This window comes from Telopea speciosissima, unplaced genomic scaffold (assembly GCF_018873765.1).
Source record: "Telopea speciosissima isolate NSW1024214 ecotype Mountain lineage unplaced genomic scaffold, Tspe_v1 Tspe_v1.0021, whole genome shotgun sequence".
In the NCBI taxonomy this organism is placed as follows: domain Eukaryota; kingdom Viridiplantae; phylum Streptophyta; class Magnoliopsida; order Proteales; family Proteaceae; genus Telopea; species Telopea speciosissima.
In genome coordinates, this window is record NW_025317357.1 from 247840 (window position 1) to 270068 (window position 22229).

At 39.0% G+C, this 22229-nt stretch overlaps 1 protein-coding gene across 2 annotated transcripts in view; it reads right to left on the minus strand.

The window, feature by feature from the left end:
- LOC122647307 (autophagy-related protein 13a) overlaps nucleotides 1–22025 on the minus strand; it is a 37876-nt gene extending 15851 nt beyond the window's left edge. The window contains exons 1-2 of one of the 2 annotated variants that reach the window (XM_043840729.1): nucleotides 19992–22025; nucleotides 19718–19899 (exon numbers count right to left, since the gene is read on the minus strand). In XM_043840729.1, coding sequence (XP_043696664.1) covers nucleotides 19718–19899; nucleotides 19992–21359 — 1550 coding nt within the window. In that variant the 5' untranslated portion in view covers nucleotides 21360–22025. The remainder of the gene's footprint in view (nucleotides 1–19717; nucleotides 19900–19991) is intronic. The other variant, XM_043840730.1, reaches the window with a different exon arrangement.
- Between the last annotated feature and the right edge of the window lie 204 nt (nucleotides 22026–22229).

Genomic DNA, 22229 nt, shown 5'->3' on the forward strand with positions numbered 1-22229 from the left:
GGACTCAGACTTAAGAATCTAATATAATTACAAGGACACCAAAGATTGGAATCTTGATTAGAATAAGAATATTCTAATCGAGATTCTCATAGCTCGATATACTTCAACACTCTCCCTCAAGCTGGAGCGTACAAATCACCAAGACCCAGCTTGGAACAATTTCTTCGGAAGGTAGGTCCAAACAGCAGCTTGGTAAACATATCACCAAATTGATTAGCAGTATAAATGAACGAGGTAGAAACTAGCTTCTTCATAACAGCATCACGAACAAAATGACAATCAACTTCTATGTGCTTACTACTTAGTCCCCTCATGAAATATTGGATTGCTAGCAATGTAAATAGCAGCCTAATTATCACAAAAGTGCAAAACATCTTCATAGGTTGAGTGATAGGAAACCCCAACTCCTGAGCAATGACTTAATCCACATTAACTCAGTTGTAGTATGTGCCATCGCCCTATATTCAACTTAAACACTAGATCTGGCAATAGTAGTTTGTTTCTTGCTTTTCCAGGTGACTAAATTACTACCCACAAAGGTACAATAACCAGTAGTAGACCGCCTATCATCATTAGCACCAGCCCAATCAGGCTATCAGCATAAAAAAACCCAACCAAATTAGCATTCCGATTAGGCCGATAAATAAGACCCTTACCAAGAGCACTTTTTAGATATCGCAACACACGACAAGCAACATCCTAGTGAATTTTCTTTGGATATTGCATAAACTGACTAATAACTCCAACGGAAAAGGATATATTTGTGTGGATGACAGTAAGATAAATGAGTTTCCTAACTAGTCTTCTATACCGATGAACATCTGTAAAATCCTCACTCTCAATGGACCCAAGCTTTGATGGGGATCCACGGGAGTATCTGAAGGTTTGGAAGCAAGCATTCTGGTATCAGTCAGTAGGTCAAGAACATATTCCTTTGAGATAAGCTAATACCTTTCTTGTTTCGCAACACTTTAATACCAAGGAAATAATTGAGAACATCCAAGTCTTTCATCTGAAAATGCTAATGAAGACATGACTTAACTTGAGTAATACTAGAAGTATCATTACCAGATATAATAATATCATCCACATAGACCACCATCACCATCATTTTTTAGCCTTGATGATGAACAAAAACAGAATGCTCAGAATAACACTGTGAGAACCCAACCTTAGTGACAATGGAGCCTGAACTTATCAAACCATGGCCGTGGGGATTGTTTCAACCCATAAATTGACTTACTAAGCTTGCAAAATTTGGTAGAATTCTCCCCCTGAGCAACATACCCTGGAGGTTGCTCCATATAAACCTCCACTTGAACATTACCAGAGAGGCATTTTTTATATGCATCTGATATAAGGGCCAGTCAAAATTAACAGCCAGAGAAATAAGAATACGAACTGAATTCAAACGGGCAACAGGCGAGAAAATCTCAAAGTAATCAACACCATAGGTCTGAGTATAGCCCTTAGCAACTAATCGGGTCTTAAGCCGTTCAACAGAACCATCAGAATTATATTTCATAGTATAAACCCATCGACACTAGACAAGATCCTTTCCAAGAGGTAAAGAAACTAGAGTCCAAGTCTGTTGAGATAACAACACATCCATTTCTGTGTCCATTGCTGCCTTCTAGCCAGGGTGAGGTAACGCCTCACGGTGGGTCTAAGGAACAAAGTTAGTAGATAAAGCAGAAGCAAGAGGATTATAGTGGGATAGAAGATGAGAAATTGAGACATAGTTTTCAATAGGATAAACAATTAAAGACTAGCGAGATTTCTGAGTACACGAGCGAGTGCCTTTACGAACAGCAATTGGAAAGTCGATCAAGACCTTAGCATCGAAATCAAATGGAGGGGCTGAAGGAATGGCGTCTGCAGTAGTGGATGGAAGCTCTGGAACACGAGAATCAGAAGGTGATGGATCACGTACAGTGGGGACCGGCTCAGCAATTGTAAGGGATGGTAAGATAGGTGGTCTATGGTGGCGACGATGATAGACATGAGCAAGCGGAGATGATGGGATGGGTATGGTCACAGGTAAAGATGGACCTAAAAAGTCATCAGAGGTCACAGTCATAGTTGTCATGGCGTCGCCATATCGCTGCCATGGCGTCATATCGCTAGAGAAGTGGGCATATCGACCACCGATATGGATGATGTAAGAATATCGACCGATATGGCCTCCATGTCGTCGCCATGGACGCCATACCACGACATATGGCCATATCGGGCGACATGGTTGTTTCAAATTATAAAACTTCATTTTTTAACAATAATTTTTTTAAACCATTTTTTATTTTAATGCTTTTTCCTTAACATAAAAAAAAATTAAAAAAAACATCAAACACAAATACACTATTGACTAATACCCAATCACATATTCACATCAGCAATTTTTTTTTTATTTAGATGGGTTGTTTATTACCTTTATTCACTCAATATAAATTACGTTCTTGTAATTGTGTTTTTGTTTTGTTACTTTTGTAGTCACTTTCATATGAATCATATCTCAACTCTCCTTATTTTTCAACTTTATTATTAGCAAGACTATTGCTATCAATTATTTGATAATCCATGATTTCATATACACTAATGGATATTACACTTTCATGAATTAAACCATAGTAGATTAGTAGTACACTTTTATGTTAATTTTTGATGTTATAGGGTATATATTATAGCATACTAAATGACATTAAAAATAGAGAAAATAAAATATAAAACATGGTTGATATGATCACGTTGCCATGGTGGGCGACATGTCGATATATCGATATGACACGCCTCCACCGACTTGGATCACCGTGACGATGTGACAACTATGGTCACAGTAGATTGCATGAGGAGAAAAATAAGGAGTATTTTCAAAGAATGTGATGTCAGCACTAATATACTGTTTATTAGAAACCGGGTATCCTTTCTGGGTTCTAGAGTAACCAAGAAAATACATTTGATAGAGCGAGGAGATAATTTATCAACCACAAGGTGAAGAATGTGAACAAAACACACACTACCAAACACACGTGGCGGGGAAGGAAACAAAGAACTATCAGGATAAAGAATAGACACAGGAATTTTATTCTTTAAAACAGACAATGACATACGATTAATAAGGTAACAAGCAGTGAGGGCAACATCACACCAAAACCGTTTGGGAACATTCATGTGGACCATAATGGACCACGCCACTTCGAGTAGGCGCCTATTTTTGCATTCGGCCACTCCATTTTGTTGTGGGGTGTACAAGCAACTAGTTTGGTGGATAATACCATGAATAAGATAGAAATCAGAAATGTCAAATTACGTGTATTCAATATTCAAGAGCATTATTAGAACGAAAAAATTTTAATGGAAGTATCAACTGAGTTTTTATTTCCTGATAAAATTTTTTGAATATAATAATAAATTGAGTCTAGTCTTTCAACAGGTAAACCTAAGTGGAATGAGATTAACCATCCACAATACTAACAAAATAAGAAAATCTTAATCTTTTATGAACACGACACGGACCCCAAATGTCAGAATGCACTAAAGAAAACAAAGAAGAACTTCTAGGTGTAGTACGGACAGGAAAAGGAAGCGCGGTGATGTTTACCCAGCTCACAAGCTTTACATTCAAGATGGGATGTAGACTTGCAACTAGGAACCATTAACTGAAGTTTAGGTAGAGAATAGTGACCCAGACGTAAATGTTATTGCATGGAAGAGGGTATGGTAGTAGATGTAGCTGCTGTAGAAGGTCTTGTGCCATCCAGGTAATATAGATCATCGCACTCAAGCCAGCCACCAATCGTCTTATCTGAAGGTCCTGTAAAACCAAGGTTCTATATTACCAGCCAGAAAACAAGTTCATCTCGGTTTCGACCATATCTCGGTTGAAACCTGGGACTTTCTCCAGGCTAACTCGAACCTTGGTTTCAAGGCCCAAAAGTTGTTTCTTTTTTGCCCTGATTCTTATTGTGTTGCCTACTTTTGATATTTTAAACTCAATCCATGCATTAATTTCACATAAAGAACACTAAAAATATTACTTGTGGTTTTGATCCAGGTTTGATATTGTATATTGTTCTTGGACATGGTATCGAATAAGGTTTAACCGGAACATAACTCCTTCAATATAAATGAGATTTAAGCAATCTTGGATTTGTTAGAAAGCTTTGTTTTGATAGCTTTCCAACAAGTCCAAGATTGTTTAAATCTGATTTATATTGAAGGAGTTATGTACCGGTCAAACTTAATTTGGTGTGCGCGAATGCTGTCAAAATCGCTCTGAATGAAAATATTTTTCTGAACATCAAAACAAATGAATATTTTACTGCACTTTTGGTTTTTAGCAATGTTTTACCATATTAAGATTTTATGAAATTTTTAGATTTGAGAAAAACCCCAACATTAGAAAGTTGATAATTGCACCTACCGTTGAAAATCCAGTTTTTGTTCTTGAACTGGAGGGTTGACTTTTTTCCTTTTGGAATTTGATTTTTTAACTATTTTTATTGGATTCAAATAGGGGGTATTTGCCTATTTAAGAATAATATCTTAAGTAAATGAAATACAAATACAAAAATGTTTGTCCTGGTTTCTGTCCTGATTACTGACTATTGTCCTAGTTTCGAGCCAAGTTTCCCCTAGTTTCGATGGGCATATGTGTCGAAACCACCGAAATATGGTCGAAACTAGTCGAAACCATCGAAACCCGGTAGAATCCAAGGATTTTATAAAATCCCCCTTCAATTCGTCTTGGAAACCTACGAAACCGAGTTAACTCGGTGGTATCGGCAGGTTTCGGTTGAGTTTTTCTTCCATGTGTAAAACACAATAAGAAGGATAGAATGTTACAGAACAATTAAGGGATTTAGTAAGCTGACTGATAGACATAAGGCTTAGAGGTAATTTAGGAACATGAAGAACATGAGAGAGGGTCATGGAGGATGTAGGAAAAACATCTCCATGACTAGTTACCTGAGTTGATGACCCATCAACAAGAATAACATTAGAAGAGGTTTGATTCATTGAAGAAAACAGGTGTGACTTACCAGTCATATGACAGGAGGCACTAGAATCAATAAGCCAGGAGGCAGAAGAAGGGTAAAAGACTAAGTTACCATTATATGCTACGGTGGCGGTTGAGGTGGAGGTAGAATTGGCTTCAAGTTGTTGGAAGCGTTGAACTAGCTGGTTGTAATCATCAAGTGACACAATGGAGGAGGTACCCAATGTAGAACTCTGAGTCATATCACTGGTAGGTTTCTCAGTAGAAGTGTCAATCATGGTGGCATTGGCAAATTCATTTGCCCATTCAGGTTTTCCATGTTTGGCCCAATAGATATCCACAGTATGATTTGGTTTCCCACAATAAGAACATTGGCGGGAAGACTTGTCAAAAGATTGATAACTGATAATTGGTGCCTCATCCACCAGTACCCCAGCCACGGCCCCTGGTTTGGCCACAACCACGTCCGAGACCACAAGTCCACAACTAGCAAAAAAGGCTGAATTATCTTGGGAGGATCAGACTTAGATAGATTAGCCCAATGATTGATGCAAGAGAAAACTTCATTGAGAGAAGGAACCTTCTCCCCCGTGAGTAGTTGTCTTTTTACAGACTGATGGTCAGGATGCAATCCAGCCAAAAATTTCGCAACATGAAATTCTGCCCGTTGTTTTAACTAATACAAATTGTTAGTGAGTAGCTGAAGTATCTGGAGTTCTTCAATCATTCCCTTATAACTGGCAAAGTATTCATTCAAAGATTTATCTCCCTGTTGGAAAGTGAAAAGTTTCTCATAGAGATCATACATACGGGAGATTTTTTCCTTGAGAAAAACTTTCACGCAGACCATTGCAGACATCCTTGGCAAGGGTGTGAGCAGGTTCAACACGGTTCCATAACCATATTTTTATGACTGAGTTCTCACGCATCCAGTCATCATGAGCTGTGACTGTAGTAGGATCCTTTGGATCAGCAATAGGTGGATCATCTGTAATGTACTTTATTTTTCCTTTGGCATGAATATATGCTTGCACAGCCTGGGCCCATAAAAGATAGTTTGAAACTCCAGATAATTTGATGGTAGTAATCTGAACTTGGACATTGTCAGTTGGTGGTTTAGGATCAGTCATAAGGATAACTTAGCAAGTCCAAGTAGTAGCAGCAGCAGCAAAGTAATTGGCTCTTGAATAGAACCTGATTAGGGTTAAGAACCCCAAAAGAGACAGTAGCAGTAGCAATAACCCAATCGGCAGCAACAGTAGCAGCAATAATGATGGAACTGGCTCTTGAATAGAACCAGATTAGGGTAGATAAAAAGCTAAATATCCCGCAGTAAACCAACCAGCAGAGTTAGGGTTTGAAAACCCAAAAATAGCAGTACCAGAACAATTGGCAGTAGGTGTAATACCCCGTTCCCAGGAAAGTATATAATATTGAATCTTCATTGTTTATCAGGTGCAAGCGGGTCGTTTTCACGGAATCCGGTGCGAGTTAGCCCAAGTGAGATATTTTGAAAGCAAAGGTAAATGTGATTATTTTCATTATTTACAATTATTTAGTAAAGTTAGAAAGACCCTACAGTAAGTACAGACCCTACGGGTGTCCCATAGCAAAGACCAAAACATAGAAATTTCAGCACTTTGAGTCAAAAGTTGACTTTGCGGGAACTTTTGAGGACATTAGGGTCATTTTTTGGGAAAGCCTAAAACATGAGAAACGTAGGTAATTAAATTATCTACTTTACCATATAAGATTCGCATCAAACGGATATCGGACGAGAAAGGGAACTTTTGAGGACCTTAGGGTCATTTTTTGGGAAAGCCTAAAACATGAGAAACGTAAGTAATTAAATTATCTACTTTACCATATAAGATTCGCGTCTTAAGGATATCGGACAAGAAAGTTATGGCCAAATACCGGCCAGAAAATGCGAAAAAACTGCACAGGCAGTAGCAGGCAGAACTTGAACCAGCCCTATTTAGTGTGTTTTAAGGCTCATGTGGTTCATTCCCAAGAGCCAGAAAACCAGAGAGAAAAGAGAAAAAGAAGGAAACTGAAGGAGAAGTGATTTCAGCATCGATTCAGCGTTGAATCAAGTTGCAAACAACATAGGATCATCGTTTGTGTTGAGAAGATCGAAGATTCAAGATAAAGTTAGGGTTTCAAGCCCAGAAAAGGTAAACCCCAAATTCTTTTTCGGTTTATTTTTAGTTTTTGGATGTTTTGATCCGTTAGAAAGTAGCATAGTACAGCTGTTATGCTGTAGGAATGAATTTCGTATAAAGAGGATAAGTTTCCATAAAGTTATGTGGAAAAGAGCAGTAAAAACCCTAATTTTAGGGTTAGGTTTCCAAGTTTTGGCCATTGGTTCAACTTTTGAGTTGTCAAGTGTTGCCCAGATGCCTATGTAAGGCTATAGAGATAAGAAAAATAGAGATTTGATGGTGGGAGATTGTTTTCACTATCCCCATAGTATAAAAGAGGAGTCTAATGCTTATCACATGTCGTGTAGGGGTTTATTTGGATCCAAAGAACGACAGAGGGTTGTTAGAAACACTGTTGAGAACCAGATATAGATTGTATTACACAGTTACAGAGACAGGTGAGGAGAACCCTATCATATTCGGCATCTTTTCCCATTATAATACATAGTATCATTGCCCCCATGATTTATATGTTTTTAAAATAGAAAAGAGACGTTATTTATGATTGTTTAACAGAAATTACGAGGCATGAGAAGACAGAATTAAAGTCCAGAACTATTAATACGGTAAAATAAAGCAAAGTACAGCTAAGAATAGTATAGTACAATAAAGAACAGTACAAGACGGAATAGAGTTGAAAAGCTGAAGGTTTAGTCAGTGTCTAGTTCAACAATAGGATTGAGAAGGGTACTGGGGTCCTCGATCTTTCTGGGGATTCCATTACTGTCCTACTCATCCTGGAGCTGAGGTAGATAGTGAAGACTAGATGTGGAGATAAAGTAAAGGAGTATCAAAAGCTCAACACAGAAAAGCATAATAAAGAACCTGTGACTACCCACCCTTGCGCCAAAGGGTCTAGGTATAGGTAGAGATACACAGACACAACCGAATCTTAAATGATTCACATAGCCGAATCTTCAATGATTCACATAGCCGAATCTTCAGTGATTCCCATAGGTGTATGTCTTGAGTTCAGCTGTGGTGCTGACTCTACATATACACAGAGTTTGGATCCTCTCTGATCCCCATAGTTGGATCTTCCTAGATCCCCATAGTAGAGTTCTGTGTATTCTCTCCATACAAGCTAAGTGGCAGATCACCCAAAACATAGAGTGAACCACAGACAAAGCAAGGTAAAGACAAAGAATAACAGACAGAATAAAGTAAAGACAGAGAATAAGACATAGACAATGTTTTCATTGTGAATAGTCATGCATCATAGCTATAGTATGATCAGACATAGCATTATAGATTCATAGATGTTATAGCAGCATATCATTTGATGATTGGCATATCATAGTAATATTGTTTACATTCATTAGCATGATATGAATGTATTCTTTTTCATTGGGCTAGTGTAGCTCACTCTACCAATACGATTGTTTTTACAGTAGAGCACGCACGCGTCGAGTGCCCACGCACTGACTATGTCAGGAGAGCAAAGGGAAAGGGTGTAGCCCCTTCCAAGTAGAGAGTCAGAACCAGAGACAGAGACAGACTTTTGAAGTATATGATACACTTTTATCATTTTGGAAATACATTATGGGATGAACATTTCAGGATGATCTTGGATGTATTGATATGGTAGCTGTAGTATTTGTAACAGAGTTGATGATACAGTACTGTTGTATATGGTAGAGATAGTATAGTATGGTGATACTGAGTAGATGTGATATATAGTAATTTCAATTTCCGTTGCAGACTTTTGATATCTCTGATACATGTGAATATTGATGAATGTTTATAGTTCCGCACATAGTTGGTTACAGTATTTCAACCGCTATTCAACGGCAGTACGTGAGGGCCAGCACCTTATCCTTATCCCGGATTTGGGGCGTTACAGTAGGAGGGTCTGAAAACCCAAAAGTAGCGGCAGGAACCTTATCGGCAGAATTAGGGTTGAAAAACCCAAATCGCAAAAAAAAATAGTAGAAAGTATGAGTCAAGTGCTGTACCTGAAGAAAGAAACCAGTGCTAAAAAAAACCGAAGTAATTTATTGGATCGATTGGAGAAAGTAGCTTGATAATGATCCCTCTCTAGGGTATCGGTGTAACGCAGGAAGTAAAGGAAAACTGCTTCGAAGAGCAATGTAGATTGAGTTTTCTATCTTCAAAATAACAATGATCCACTGATTAGATCAGAAATAGAGGTTGAACAGCAGCTTCAACTTGAAAACCTCCAATCGATTCTTCACTTCAGGTAAGCAGTAGTAGTAAAACCCTAGTTTTCAATTGAAAGCTTCATCTATGGTTTAATCCTCAACCATATGCAGCATTGGGTATGGCACCCTTTAAAGAAAAAATAAGCTGTAGAAGACTCTCAAACCAGAATCGCAGATCAGAAACAACCTAATGGTTGTGCTCTGATACCATGTAACAGGGCAGAGCCCTAGAACACCAGAACTGAGAGAGTGAAGAGAAGAGATGGGGAAGGAGAATGGAGAAGAGGGACAGATTAGAAGCTGATGATCGAAATTGATCAGTCCCCTGTCCCATAGCTTTATTTATACGTCAAACTCACAACCAATAATTCCCATTACAATTAGGAATCATAAGAGATAGAAAATAGAAACATAATGTAACTAGGATTAGAACTAGGACTCAGACTTAGGAGTCTAATCTAATTACAAGGACATCAAAGATAGGAATCTCGATTACAATAAGAATATTCTAATCGAGATTCTCATAGCTCGATATACTTCAACAAATAGAAACTCAGATTTAGTATCTACAGCAAAAACAGTAACTAGTGTGAGAAATAGCAAGTGAAATCAAAATAGAAAGTCGGAAATGAAATTAGTAACCAAGGAAACAAAGTAAGAAGACGGTGGAGAAAATAGAAACTAGGACAGGTTGTTGCTTGCAGCCATAGGACAACAAGAAGAGCAATGATCTGGAACTTTGATGGAAGAAGAAGAATAAAAAAAAATATAGCAGATATAAAATAGATGGGTTAATTTGGTTCAAATGGGTTCTTGGTTGCATGGTAAATGTGACTTAGATGGAGGGTTGCATGGGAAACTCCAAAATATGGGTAAGGCTCCCTTGAACACTATTGGCCACTGCGAATTAGAGTTATGGCTTGAGGTGTGGGCTAGGAAGGGTAGTATGGGAAACTTACCTTAGGCAAGAAGGGAGTAAAGGCTTATATGTATGAGCTTTCCTCAATTCTACTACCAAGTTTGAAAAACAAAAAAGATAGGGAGAAAGAAAAGAGGAACAAGAGGGAATTTCAGAGAGGAAGTTGGAGCTTTTGAAGATTATTTGCTGCAATCAAAAAGGTATCAAGGAGGAAGGTGCAAGGAGTAGCTCAAGGAGTTGTTTCTTCAAAAAGGTAGGTTCCCAAATCTCCATTTCGGATTTGGGATTTTGGGTAAGAATTATAAAATAGAAAAGAGAAAAAGGATGGAGAGGGAAACAAACCTTGAGAGAGAGGAAAGAGGTGGAGAGAAAATAGGAGAGGGAGAGGGAGAGGAGAGAAATGGTGTGTGTAAGAGGGGAAACCGAGAGAGAGAGAATTTAGGAAAAGAAAAAAAAAAAAAAAAAAGAGAAAGTAGAATTAAATAAGTATGAATGATTCTGGGTATTAAAAATTTAAAGTGGATTTTAGACCAAGTTTATTAGTAGATTGAATCCCAAAACTGTAATGAAACCCTGAAATAAAAGAGATGCCAATGTAGGTGACGAAACAGGAAGCGAGAGTCACTAACGGGAAATTCTTCCCGAATATCTTATCCCAAGGACTTTGAGGTGAGTGGAAATTTGGTTACCCCCATTTTATAATGTTATAGCATGCTTATTTAATTGCATAATGAGAAAGTTAATATGATGAAAATAATGCATGTCTTGTGGTTTTTGATGTAGAAAGAATGCTATGATGAAATTATGCAAATTAAATATGAGATTATGAAATGTGGCAAGGGAAAAGACAATGATGTTAATATGCATGATAATGTCATGTAATGAGATGAAAAATAAAGAAAAGAATGAAAGGAAAGAATGGAACAGAAAGTAAGAAATAAAAGAGATGTAAACAAGATCCTGTGTCTGCCACCCCTTTCCAGTTGGGGGATAGGTACCGGATGAGGCTCACTTGAAGATTCCTCGCTTGGCCAGCGAGAATGCCCAGTTCGCCACCGGATGCCCTGGTGATTTGGTGATCGGGATGACCCCACCGTGCGATGGTGATTCGTTCCGGCACGACTGGGGCTGTTTTCCCCGCTTGCCAACAGGAATGCCCAGCGATGCCGGCTGGAGGGCCCGGTGCTTTGGTAACCGGGACAGATTATTTTTTTTTTTTGGGTGAATAAGAATTCATTACCAAGAAGAAAGGAAAATTACAGGGCCCTCAAAGGGGAGCAACCAAACAAAAAATAAGAAACCCCAGCATCAACTTTGCTAGCTAGGGGAAGAAAAGGAAACAGAGGAGAGACCCCAGGAGACAACAATAAGTCTGTTCCTTGGGGTGTAAGTACAAAAAGAGGGAGGAGCAGCCGAAAGCTTCGCTCGTATATCAAAGGAGATGGAATCCCAAATCTGTTGGTAAGATCTAGAGTTGGAGGTCCATTTCCTGATATTGCGCTCCATCCAAATGTGGTTCAAGGTAGCACAAAAAGCCAGCTTTCTAGCAATATCACACAGCGACCGGCCCCCAAAAGTCATATCAATCCAAATCCATTCCCGAGAGAAAGGAAGAATTCTTCTAGGGGCAGGCCAACATTTTTGTAAGATGCCTTTCCAGATTGCTGCCACAGTTGGGCACTCGAAGAATAGGTGGTCAGTGTCTTCCACATTGTTCCAGCAAAGGCAGCAAGAAGAGGAGACAGGGATGTGGCGATGCTGCAGGAAGGCCTGAGTAGGGAGACAGTTGTTGAAGATCCTCCAGGCTGTGAAGCAGTGCCTAGGGATGTGATGCTTGAACCAAAGCAGCTTTCTCCAGGGGGCAAGAGGACCCTTATGCCGAATGAGGTCCCAGAAAGATTTAGAGGAGAAGAGAGCAGGGTTGCTTGCCAACCAATTTAGACAGACTGATGTTATGATTATGTATTCCGCACTTGCCATGCAATGAGGCACATGAGGCAGTCACGGTGTGTGTCCTCACTCTTATGATGCGCATTTTGGCAGATCACCATGATGACTTAACCTATGGACTAAATTGTTCATGATTATATGATTCAATGTTTCTATCAACTCATGTTATAATAATGTCATGTTTTATGATGTTGATATGCATGTGTGTATGTATAGTTGCCATATTTGCCTCATTGAGCAAGTTATGCTCACCCCTCTTGTATACCCTTTTTCTTCAAAGTCCATGCATGAGAATTGTCGCTGCGCCGAGTGCAAATTTGGTGATAGAGGTCAGGAATTCCTCGGTCGAGAGTACCCCCCATCTCTCCAAAGGACTAGAGATACACTTTAGTTTCCTTTTGACTTGGTATGTTTTTGGTAGGAAATGTTGGATGTAAATATTTTAGACTTAAATATTATTTTTGTATATATAGATGCCACCACAAGTAGAGTTTTAAACTCTATGATGCAAATTTCCAAATAGGACTCCCATTATCCCTAAACAAAAGAATGGGATGAATTTTCCACTGCAATGAAGTAGAAGAATAGGCTCACACTGACCTCACCCCTTCGCGGGTCCTGCTCGTGCCCCTTTCGACCTTAACGGGTCGAGAGGCGTGACAGTCACGGTGTCTAGGTGACTCAAGGCGACAACAACAAGGCGCCTGGACGCCGAGGTGTAGACAACGCCTTGACAATTATGATCAAAGAGGAGATCGAACTCAAAACCGACCTCATCCCTTCGGGGGTCCCGCTTGCACCCCTTTCGACCTTAACGGGTCTGGAGGCGAGACAGTCACGGTGTTTAGGCGACTCAAGGCGACAACAACAAGGCACCTGGACGCCGAGGTGTAGATAACGCCCTGACAATTATGATCAAAGAGGAGATCAAACTCAAAACCTGCAAGGTTAGTCATTTAGTGATGCAGCTCGATTCCATAGCCTAAAGTATAACCACAGGGATCAAATTAGGGATGGTCCATCATTCAAAAATATGGGCCAGCCCATAAGCCATAGGGCCAACTAGCCACAGGCTGGGTGTTGTGGCTCACTCAAAGCCAATTTGTGGGGATTAGATGACTTGGACAGCAAGTTAATTCTTTGCTTAGTTTATTTTCTTTTTATTTCAGTCATTTTTGTCTTGTATGTTAGTCCTTTGTTGCTTAGTTTAATCTATGTAATTGCTTGGGAAACAAGTTACTTGTTTTTCCCTTTGCTGTATTTTTTATTTTTAAAATGTTTCTTTGTGCAAGAACAACCTATGAGAGGCTGTAAAGTGAGAGGCCTTGTGTGTGACAACCAAGGCTGAGATAGCCATATCCCTTCTTCAATTGATCCACTGTTACTCCCCGTTCTGTGTATTATTTTCTGGGTACATCTGAGACCATCTTGTCTTCATTAGAGTTGCTGTTTTCATCTACTCAAGTTCCCCTAGAAGCCCCCAGTTGCTGCTGCTATAGTTGCTGACCAGAGAACACCCAAAAGCACTTGCAGTTCTGGTTTTCTCCCTGAAATGTGCTGCAATTTTGCATCCTCGGATCTCGACAACCACCCATCCACTTTGGGTGATATTTGGAAGGATCATTACAGCACCCCAGGACCTCCATTCGACTGGAGTTTGGAGTCCATCTGACCCTTGATTTGTGAGATATAAAAATATCCAATTTTGCGCCCTAGACCAAGATCTGGTGTATCTCCTAATCGGACCATCAGATTTGCATGAGACTTTGAGGTCTGATTCCAACCAAATACACCTATATTCGATGGTAATATCTCCCTATTCTCACCTCTCCTACTACTGCTATCAAGGTTCTAAAACTCAGGTTTCGACTATGTTTCAACTAGGTTGCGACCAGCCAGAAACCGAGTTCATCTCGGTTTCGACCATATCTCGGTCGAAACCTGGGACTTTCTCCAAGCTAACTCGAACCTTGGTTTCGAGGCCCAGATTTTGTTTTTTTGCCCTGATTCTTGTTGTACTGCCTATTTTTGACATTTTAAACCCAATCCATGCATTAGTATCACATAGAGAACACTAAAAATAATACTTGTGGTTTTGATCCAAGTTTGATACTGTATATTGTTCTTGGACATGGTATCGAATAAGGTTTGACCGTAACATAACTCCTTCAATATAAATCAGATTTAAGCAATCTTGGATTTGTTTGAAAGCTTTGTTGTAATAAAGGTCTTATGTTCTGATCAAACTTAATTAGGTGTGCGCGAATACTATTTAAAATCGTTCTGAATGAAAATATTTTTTTAGACATCAAAACAAATGAATATTTTACAGCACTTTTGGTTTTTAACAACGTTTTATCATATTAAAATTTATGAAGTTTTTAGATTTGAGGAAAACCCCAACATTTGAAAGTTGAAATTTTCACCTACCGCCGAAAATCCAGTTTTTGTTCTTGAACTGGGGGGGTTAACTTTTTATCCTTTTGGAATTTGATTTTTTAACTATTTTTATTGGATTCAAATATGGGGTATTTGCTTATTTATGAATAATATCTTAAGTAAAATCATTTACTTGAATGATATTAGGCATAAATAAGTGTCTGGTCTGGTTTCTGGCATGTATAAGTGTTTGTCCTAGTTTCCAGCCAGGTTTCTTCAAGTTTCGATGGGGATAAGTGACACTTATATAGGTATTCACGTTGAAACTACCGAAATATGGTCGAAACATGTCGAAACCAGTCGATGCCAACTGAAACCTGGAACTTTTTAAATTCCCACTAAGTTTCATCTCAGTTTCTTGCGAAACCGAGATATCTAGGTGGTTTCAGTCGGTTTCGACCAAGTTCTTTTTCCATGGCTGCTATTGAATTCAGACTACTTTCCTAATTTAGAACTATTATGGGTACTGTGTGATAGGCTGATTTTGGTTGCTGTTTTGCACTCTATTGGGCTGGGAATATTTGTCACTTGAACTGCTGCTATTGAATTCAGACTACTTTCCTAATTTAGAACTATTATGAGTATTGTGCGATAGGCTGATTTTGGTTGTTGTTTTGCACTTTACTGGGCTCGGAATATTTGTCACTTGTGTTGAGGATTGTAAGGGGTCCTAAGGGTTAAATATCCTGCATTTACTTGCTGCTTTGTCACATTTAAATACTGTTATGTGTCCCTGATGCAAATCCAAGCCTCCATGAGCTGAAGAAGCCCCCCTGATCATAGGGTTTTAGTGGGAGCCTTAGACTAGTTTATTCTTAGTTTATTTCAGTTCTATACTTAGTTTTATTTTTATGTCTTTAATTGAACTGGTTCAAATTGGTTGCATCCAATTGGTTCAATTTAAGTTGGTCTAATTTAAGTGAAGCGTTCCGATTGGCTATTAGGATCTTATATCCTATTGGTTGATGAAGAATCTTCTTAATTTAAGAGTTTTAAGTGTCTTTTATTTTTAAGTTACTAGGGGTAATTAGGTCTTTTACTGTTTCAAGTTATTAGCTTTAAATTAAAGTCATTCTCTTCCACGATTTAGGAAGCTTAGTAAGTTCGGGAACGGCAATTGAATGGGAATGGATACGTTCGGCAATTAAACGGACTAGACGGCAATAATACTATTAAAAAATCCGGTGTAATAAAACGCATACGGTAATAATACGATACGTGTTTAATACGTGTTTACTACGGCCGCTCTATAAGCAAAAATGCGGGCATATATTCACTAAGTAATAGACATGCACCACCTAATAAACAAAATAATAGTATATAGACAATGATTTTATCAAAAAGAAACCTCACAACTAAAATAAACACAATATAGTATCCCCTATTACATCTCATAAGATTATCATTTAACAAATCAAAATATTAATAAAAGTATCACATCCGACATAAGAAAAAAAAATAAGACAATGTGTTCTAGAACTCATCTCTAACATGAGCTCACATCAACGACCAATGGAAGTTCATTTGCCTCTGCAATCACCAATTTACCCAACTGCAATTAACCGGCCACCTGAACTGAAATGAGAACGGAGATGAAGAAGATGCATGGAATGGGGGCAGTCAACAGCTAGGGTTCGAAGAGAAGAAGACCAAAATCGTATTATGCGAAGGTTTTGTTTTGCGTTTTTTTTTTTTAACAAAACTAAACTTAAATTAAAAAGTATTAAACGTGTTTAATTCGTGTTTAATACGAATATAATACGGGTGCACTTAAAAAACGAGTATTTTACCATATATACGGAAATATACGTTAAAATATGTTTTTTTGAATTAAACGTTCAGATACGTGTATTGTACGCGAACTTACTAAGTTAGGAAGGAGGAATTTAAATTGTAATAGGATTTTGGGCCCAAGGCCATATTATTAATAGAAAGCATGGGAGGTTCCCCCACAGGATATTAAAAGTTTAAAAAATCGATCTCTTTGCTGCTGCTACTGCTGCTGCTGTTTCTCTCTCTTGAGACTGTCTTGTGAGTCATACCAAGAACCCCCTTGTGAGTCATATCAAGGTTGAAGGGCTGATGGATCTCCAGTGACTCCCTGCAGCTTGTAGATCGGGAGGTTCATCTTCAAAGTTATCTTCTAGGTTGCTGCCATTGAAGATCTCCATAAACCAGTAAGTTATTTACTGTTTCAGTATTCCCTTCTTCTTAATCCTCCAACCCAAGCCCCACCTGCCCTAATCGATCCATATTGTCTCCTCCATTAAAAACCCATTGACCTCCATAAACCCTAGTGTTCTAAATTCTGTCCAGCCTTATCCCTCCACTCAAATCCATTCAAATTTCAACCACAGTCCCCTCTCATCTCCTCTTCCACTCGACCTAGTCTGCTGCCCCATCCTAGCACCCTAAACCCTAACTGACATTGTCTCTGTGAAACCCTAAAAACCCTAAAACTTGTCCAGCATTATTTAACGATCCAAATCACCTCAAACTTCAACTGAATTTCCCTTCCCATCATTCCTAACACTCGACCAAAGCCTCAGCCTCAGCCCCAAAATCCATTCCTAAACCCTAGATCTCATCACCCCCTTCCTTCCCGAGAACTCAGAAACCCGAAACCCTGATTCCCAAAATTCAAATCTTCACTCAAATCCTACAAATCCTATCTCATTATACTCCTAGTGACCTGCCTAGCCACACCCAATAAACCCCCACTTCATTAGTCAAAACCTAACCCTAATTTTGACCTAGAATTCCCAATTCTGTCCAATCGGCCAGCACCTTTGTGTGGGTACTGCTTGCTTGGCTCCTAGTAGGTCTCCTACCTATCTAGGATTACATAAGTCCCCCCTATCAATCAAGAAAGAAGCGGCTCTTACCCTATCGTCGCTGGAAACTCTCTGGTCAATAAAGTCCGATTCTAAGTCAGCAACTGGTCACAAAGCAACAGCATACATAATGTTATGCATATAATGGGAGGTCTAGGATTCAAAGGAGCACGTCTTGAAGTGAAGAACCTCTTCCAAGCCAAACTATCGACATCGAAATCTACATTATCATAAGAGCTAGTATTATGGGCAACAAGGCCAGAAGCCACTTTAACAGTGCTTTGTTAGAGTTGCATTGTGATCCTGTCTGGGACTCTGGGGTTAGGATAGTCGTATCTAGCTTTACATTATTTAGCTATGTGCAAAAAACTAAATTTGTCTTTTTTTCTGCTTTAATCTTGGTTTTTTTTTTTTTAATAATTCTTTTGCCAAGGATCACATCTATTGTCAAAAAAACCATGATACATGCATCTTTGAACTAAGACTTAATAGATAAATGCATTATTTCCCAATACTTCCCCATAATTGAAAATAGAGAAACTTTTGGGAAATCTTGATTTTCTTGGTAGAAATGTATGATTCTTGTCTCAGAAATTAATATGTGGCTAAGGAAAAAGGGAGGACCTAAGACCTTCTAGAGTCTTTTTTCTAATTTCTTGCTACTTTTGGGATTTTTAAAAAAAAATTAAAAAGGCGCTTTTTTATATGTAAACGATGAATGATGATCAAAATAGGTTCTTCTTATATTGCTTCTTGAATAGTCTATGAAGGTTTTGTTTTGTATTTTTTGCTAAGTTATTTAAAAATATCCAAAATATAAAAATAATAATAATTCATCTCAGTTGGTTAACTTGGTTTAATGGTAATGGTCAAGTTGAATATTTATTCTGTATTTCTAGTCTATTACGCTTAAAAACACTGACATTGTATGCACGGTATCTATGTATATCTTAAATTTCCCAGCATATCCATGTGTATCCATGATACATCTCTGAAAATCAGCTTACCAATACGTATTGATTCGCAACTTTTCAAATGTTGATATGGGAGAGTATGGCAAAAACACTTGCAGTGCAAAAATTATCATAGCATCATAATTTAGTTCAAAGATGATGGCAATAAAATGGTTAATCAATTTGGGGGGTTGTTTCCACCAAATCACACAGAAACACAATAAGAAAAATAGCAAAAGAATCAACCAAGCAAGATAATAAGAAAAAAAGGGCATAATCAAAGTTTTTAACATCCTTAGATCTTGGCTGCAGTACCCGAAGGATTGCTGCTAAGAGCTACTACTTACTTCAAATTTGTAAAATTGGTTCTTTACAGCCCCCTTTAATGAGTCATCATATAAACCCAAAATAACCCTACTAGAAACTTAAACTCCGCGCATCCCCCCCCCCCCCCAAAAAGAAGGACTATTTTAAAATAAACTAATGCTACATAACCACCCCAGTGATCAAATTCTTGTCACATGACCCTTCTAATAACCTTTTGTGACCAGAACCCCCACCAAGACACTCACATTAGAGACACATACATTATTTATAAAAAATGAGTATCCTTTGGGTAGTCCTAAAGCTCATACCACAAGTGGTCCATTTGGTGTCCAACATCAGTCTGGCATGTCATGGCTATAAAAAATCTATATCCTTAGATGCTTTGGGTAGTCCTAGAGCTCCAGGAACCTCCCAGTTAGATGCAATAGTTGCTGAATCTGGAGTCCAAAGTCAGTGGCATATGAAGGCCATAGAAAAGCCATTGGAGTGATTTTTTCCCCAAATGGTCGACAAGTGAAGACACCTTAAAGGTCTCTATCTAAGGTTCTGATGCAAACCTCTAGGCTTGAATCTTTTTCCTATAGATAATGATTGACTTAAATCACAATATGAACTGTGATTTCAAGGATGCCATATCATAGAATATGAGAATAACATCAATATATCAGCAAAATAACAAGTGAAAATTAACCTAAACAAGACAACCATGTACCTGAAATCCAAGTGATAAAATGCACGGAGTACCTAAGGATTATAAGGAACATCTCTAGCTGGACATGAAAACTTGTTCAATTGCCCCTCAAAATCCAAGAGAATAGGATTCAAGGTAGTGAACCAGTTTTCTGTATTCAGCTGGGAAAATGCTTAGTTGAGTTGTAGTTGTATAGTGAACTACTTAAACTAAATGTAGGTTAACTAAAACTATACAGATACCTGTTTTGAGTATCTGATGAATCAACATCATCTACAGCAAAAGGACAAGAAAAGTCGCAATCATCTAAATCATCCTGGAAAGACAATCGGCTAGAACTCCTTGAAAATCCAATCTTCGGAGAACCACTTGAAGAAACCAATCCCGTGAATCGCCCTGAATCGTCTTTACTATCTTTGAAGACCTACCAAAGAAAAACAGGAGACAAGTCCTAAGCATAAGTTGCAAAGCTATCCAAATGGAAGATACAACAAGCATTTGATGGAATAGAACTACCTTCTGTCCCAAGTAAAGATTTGTAAGCCCAGAATAGAGCTCTCCTGCTTTTAAAATATCCGCCTTCCTAAAAGACCTACTTCCTGATGGAGATTCCTGGGAAGAAAGATCAGGCTTTGTGCTTCTGGGGGACATGGGTGGAAGAGAGTGTCTATTTGGGTCAGAGAAGTTAGGAGTAAGATACCTATGATTTCTACCCATCATTGGCAGCGGAATACTAACAGGAGCACTTCCTGAACGTAGACGATTTTGCAAGAGGTTACCACCAGAAGAATATGTTGGGGGAGACGGTGTTGGAGAAGATGAGAATGGAGGAGAAAGCGGATATTCATCAAAACTAATACCCTTTTTATGAGTTGGAGGCCTATAACCTTGAATCTTGTGGCCATAGAAGTCAGGGGGAGAAATAGGATAATCAGAAGGCAAATGAGAGCTACGGTAAGCAGTGGGAGACCCACCGAGGTGATGATTCTGACTGAAAGGAGCTGCTCTATGTATGCCACTAGTCCAGCTATGTGGGCGCTGAAATGGAGCAGATGAGGGCGAGCGAGTCCCTCGCAATGGAAATGAGGTCGGCTGAACACCTTTCTCCGTACTAGAGAAAATCTTCAGAGGGTCAGTTGCAGGGCTTCCAACATAATCAGTAATTATCTGTGGTGGCAACAATGCAGACGGCTCAAGGTTGAAATCTGATAGTGTGGGGCGATATGTAACGGATATACAAAGGCGACCAGGAGGAGCCTCTATGGGTACAAAACTGTAATGTTTCATGGCATCCTCCTCTGCCCTCGAAAACGGTTCACTGAAAGATGAAACCTTATAAATGATATCAAAATTATATGTCTGGTTTGACGAACATAGCTGCCGAAATATCCGATAAGCTGGCAGAAGCCTCAATGTCGAATGAAGGGAACGTAGGAGTATGATGGATTTCTTATACATCTTCTTATAGGAAGCAGGACTCTCGAGCAATTGAGGAACCGTGGTCCTGGACTCGTATTGAACAATCCATCTCTCTATAACCGTCTCTGCTGAAGCATCCATTCCCGAAGTAGAGTAGAATTCATCCACAGCGGAAGACGTTGACTCATCATGGACCAGTATCACATCGATTATCATAGGGTCCATAACGTTCCTATGCCAGAAATTCAAATTCTCCAGAGCTGCGGGGCGCTCTCCAAGGGCTAAGTTAAACCATCTGTCGCTTTTCCTCACACGAGACACAGGCGTCAGGTCGCCACTATGATCATGCGGACGTAGAGAAGGAATCCTTGAATCCAAAACAATGTGTAAGCTCTTCAAGAGGAACTGTGATATTATCTGTTCGGATCGTCCAGATTCGGACTGTGGATTATTCTGCAGAGCCATGACTTAACTATATTGAACTGATTCCCCCTCCCAGGAGAAAAGGGAGGAAAAGAATTAAATAAATGAAGCTGATAGACGGTGGAGAAGGAGAAAATTTTATTAATACAAAAAGGTCCGATCCATATTTGTTTCAATGTGCTTTTATCACGTTTGACGGCTGTCAGTGATCCCCAAACTCCCATTGGAAGACCTAAACCACCCATCGTCGAAGGAATTCAGACGCATCAGCGGGAACACCAACATGAATTCCGTCGGTTTCATAGAGAAGCTTACAGGAACAGCAGATCCAATCGTGGCTTGCAGATTACACAGATAACAGGTAAAAGGAAGAGAAGGTCTCAGATCGGCAAAAGAAAATAAGGGGGAAAATTTTATGGAGAGACCGATAAACTGAATCAAACACTGTTATTGAGTTCAAGAATCCTAGAGGGGGGGGTTGAGAAGAAGTAAAGCAAAATAGAATCAACTCATTCAACGTCAATTTCTGGTCGAAGAATCACAGAGTCGAACCTCGAAACTATAGTGAAAAACCTTACCATGGATACACCGATGGAAGGAGAGAGAGAGAGCGCGCGCGCGATGAACGACGAACTCTTAAAGAATGAAGAAAATAAAAGATAATAAAGAATTAGACTCATATGCTTCAGACATCAAAATACACAACAGAAGTGATAGAACAGTAGGAAGGCTACAAGACGAGCATGAAATCGATTCTGACAGAGACAACCCGACAAGATCAGTCAAAATATATACGTATATAACCACAAGGAGACGAAAAAGGAGGAGGAGATGAGAGGAAAAACATAAGAGAAAAAAAGAAGAAAGCACCGAAACGAACTTCACCTATCTGGAAATTTGATGAGAAGCCAC